Source organism: Cebus imitator, unplaced genomic scaffold, assembly GCF_001604975.1.
Source record: "Cebus imitator isolate Cc_AM_T3 unplaced genomic scaffold, Cebus_imitator-1.0 Scaffold324, whole genome shotgun sequence".
NCBI lineage: Eukaryota > Metazoa > Chordata > Mammalia > Primates > Cebidae > Cebus > Cebus imitator.
Window position 1 is genome coordinate 1,682,660 of NW_016107639.1, and position 1,692 is coordinate 1,684,351.

Genomic DNA, 1,692 nt, shown 5'->3' on the forward strand with positions numbered 1-1,692 from the left:
GCCTGGGAGAGAACCTGGAATGTTCTGCAGGAGGCCTGGGAGAGCCTGGAACGTTCTGCAGGAAGCCTGGGAGAGCCTGGAACGTTCTGCAGGAGGCCTGGGAGAGCCTAGAACGTTCTGCAGGAGGCCTGGGAGAGAGCATGGAACGTTCTGCAGGAAGCCTGGGAGAGAACCTGGAATGTTCTTCAGGAGGCCTGGGGGAGCCTGGAACGTTCTGCAGGAAGCCTGGGAGAGCCTAGAACGTTCTGCAGGAGGCCTGGGAGAGAGCCTGGAATGTTCTGCAGGAGGCCTGGGAGAGAGCCTGGAACATTCTGCAGGAGGCCTGGGAGCGAGCCACTGGAGCCTGGCTGGCGCCTGGGTTCTGGCTCTTTGTGCTCTCCACGTTATGTCTGCTGGAGCAGGAATGTCCAAAGCAGCTTCATGCCACGTTTCTCTCATGTGTGGCCCCAGCTGAGGAAACTGTGGCACCCAGCCTGGCGGGAGCCTCTCCCTGCACAGGCTTCTGGACTTAATCGTCCCAGACCTCTCTGTTGCTAGCATCCCCAGAGCAAGCACTCCAAGAAATGTGGCAGAAGCTGTCTCAGAACGCCACTGGTTGGTCACATGACATTGTTCAAGAAAGTCACTAAGGCAGCCTGGATTCCAGGGGAGGGGATCAGACGCCTCCCTCAGCAAAGATGTAGCCAAGGCTATATTGCTGTGTCTCATCTACTGCGGGCTTAAGACCAGAAGGCCGTGTCAGAGCTCAAGGCACGGAGCATTCTCTCTGGTACTTCAAGTGGAAGAGTGTCCGTGGGCAGGAGAAGGATGGTTCCATGTTTTATAGAATTTCTTCTCATGATTTTCAGATTTTCCCCTGCCTGTGAGTCTCATGAAATGATTCACAGAATACTGAAAGATTGGGAGCTGTGGCATCTGTTGGCTTTGTGCCCAGGGTTTTGCCCTTTCTGCATGACACAAATCTGGGACAGTGTTGTCGACAGTAAGGCAGAATCACCCATGCTCTGTTTTCCAGGTTTGTCTAAAGTACTACGAGCACGAGTTTATGGAGCTGGCCTGCCAGTGCCCCGCCGTGGTGTGCTGCCGCTGCTCGCCCACCCAGAAGGCCTGCATCGTGACACTGTTACAGCAGCACACGGGGAGACGCACCTGCGCCATCGGTGAGCGCTGCCCGCTCACGGGAGGCCTCCAGAGAAGCCCGCGGCCTGTCACTGATGGGCACGCTTCGTTCCACCCCTGAAATTAGATTGAGTCCATCTCCATTAATGGAAGTTTCTGAAATAGCCTCTGATAGTAAAAACGAAAAACATGATGATGGATGGGGTTTTATTTTATCTCGCAACTTTTCTTGTTTCGCAGGTGATGGTGGAAATGATGTAAGCATGATTCAGGCGGCGGACTGTGGGATTGGGATTGAGGGAAAGGTAGGTTTGCCCTTCGTCTGTCAACATATCAGCACACATCAGTACGACTCAGCACATGCTGGGTTATTTTACACTCAGCACCTACTCAGTCAGCGCACACTGAGTCAGCGCCTACTCGGTCAGCACACGTCAGCACATGCCCAGCGCACAGTCAGCACACGTCAGCACGTGCTCAGCGCACACTCAGCACCTACTCGGTCAGCACACGTCAGCACATGCCCAGCGCACACTCAGCACCTACTCGGTCAGCGCACGTCAGCACATGCCC

The 1,692-nt window shown here is 55.0% G+C and overlaps 1 protein-coding gene across 1 annotated transcript in view; it reads left to right on the forward strand.

The window, feature by feature from the left end:
* ATP9B (ATPase phospholipid transporting 9B (putative)) overlaps nt 1-1,692 on the forward strand; it is a 294,182-nt gene that overhangs the window by 249,248 nt on the left and 43,242 nt on the right. The window contains exons 22-23 of the mRNA XM_017504545.2: nt 1,016-1,160; nt 1,360-1,424. Of these exons, the coding sequence (XP_017360034.2) occupies nt 1,016-1,160; nt 1,360-1,424 (210 nt within the window). The remainder of the gene's footprint in view (nt 1-1,015; nt 1,161-1,359; nt 1,425-1,692) is intronic.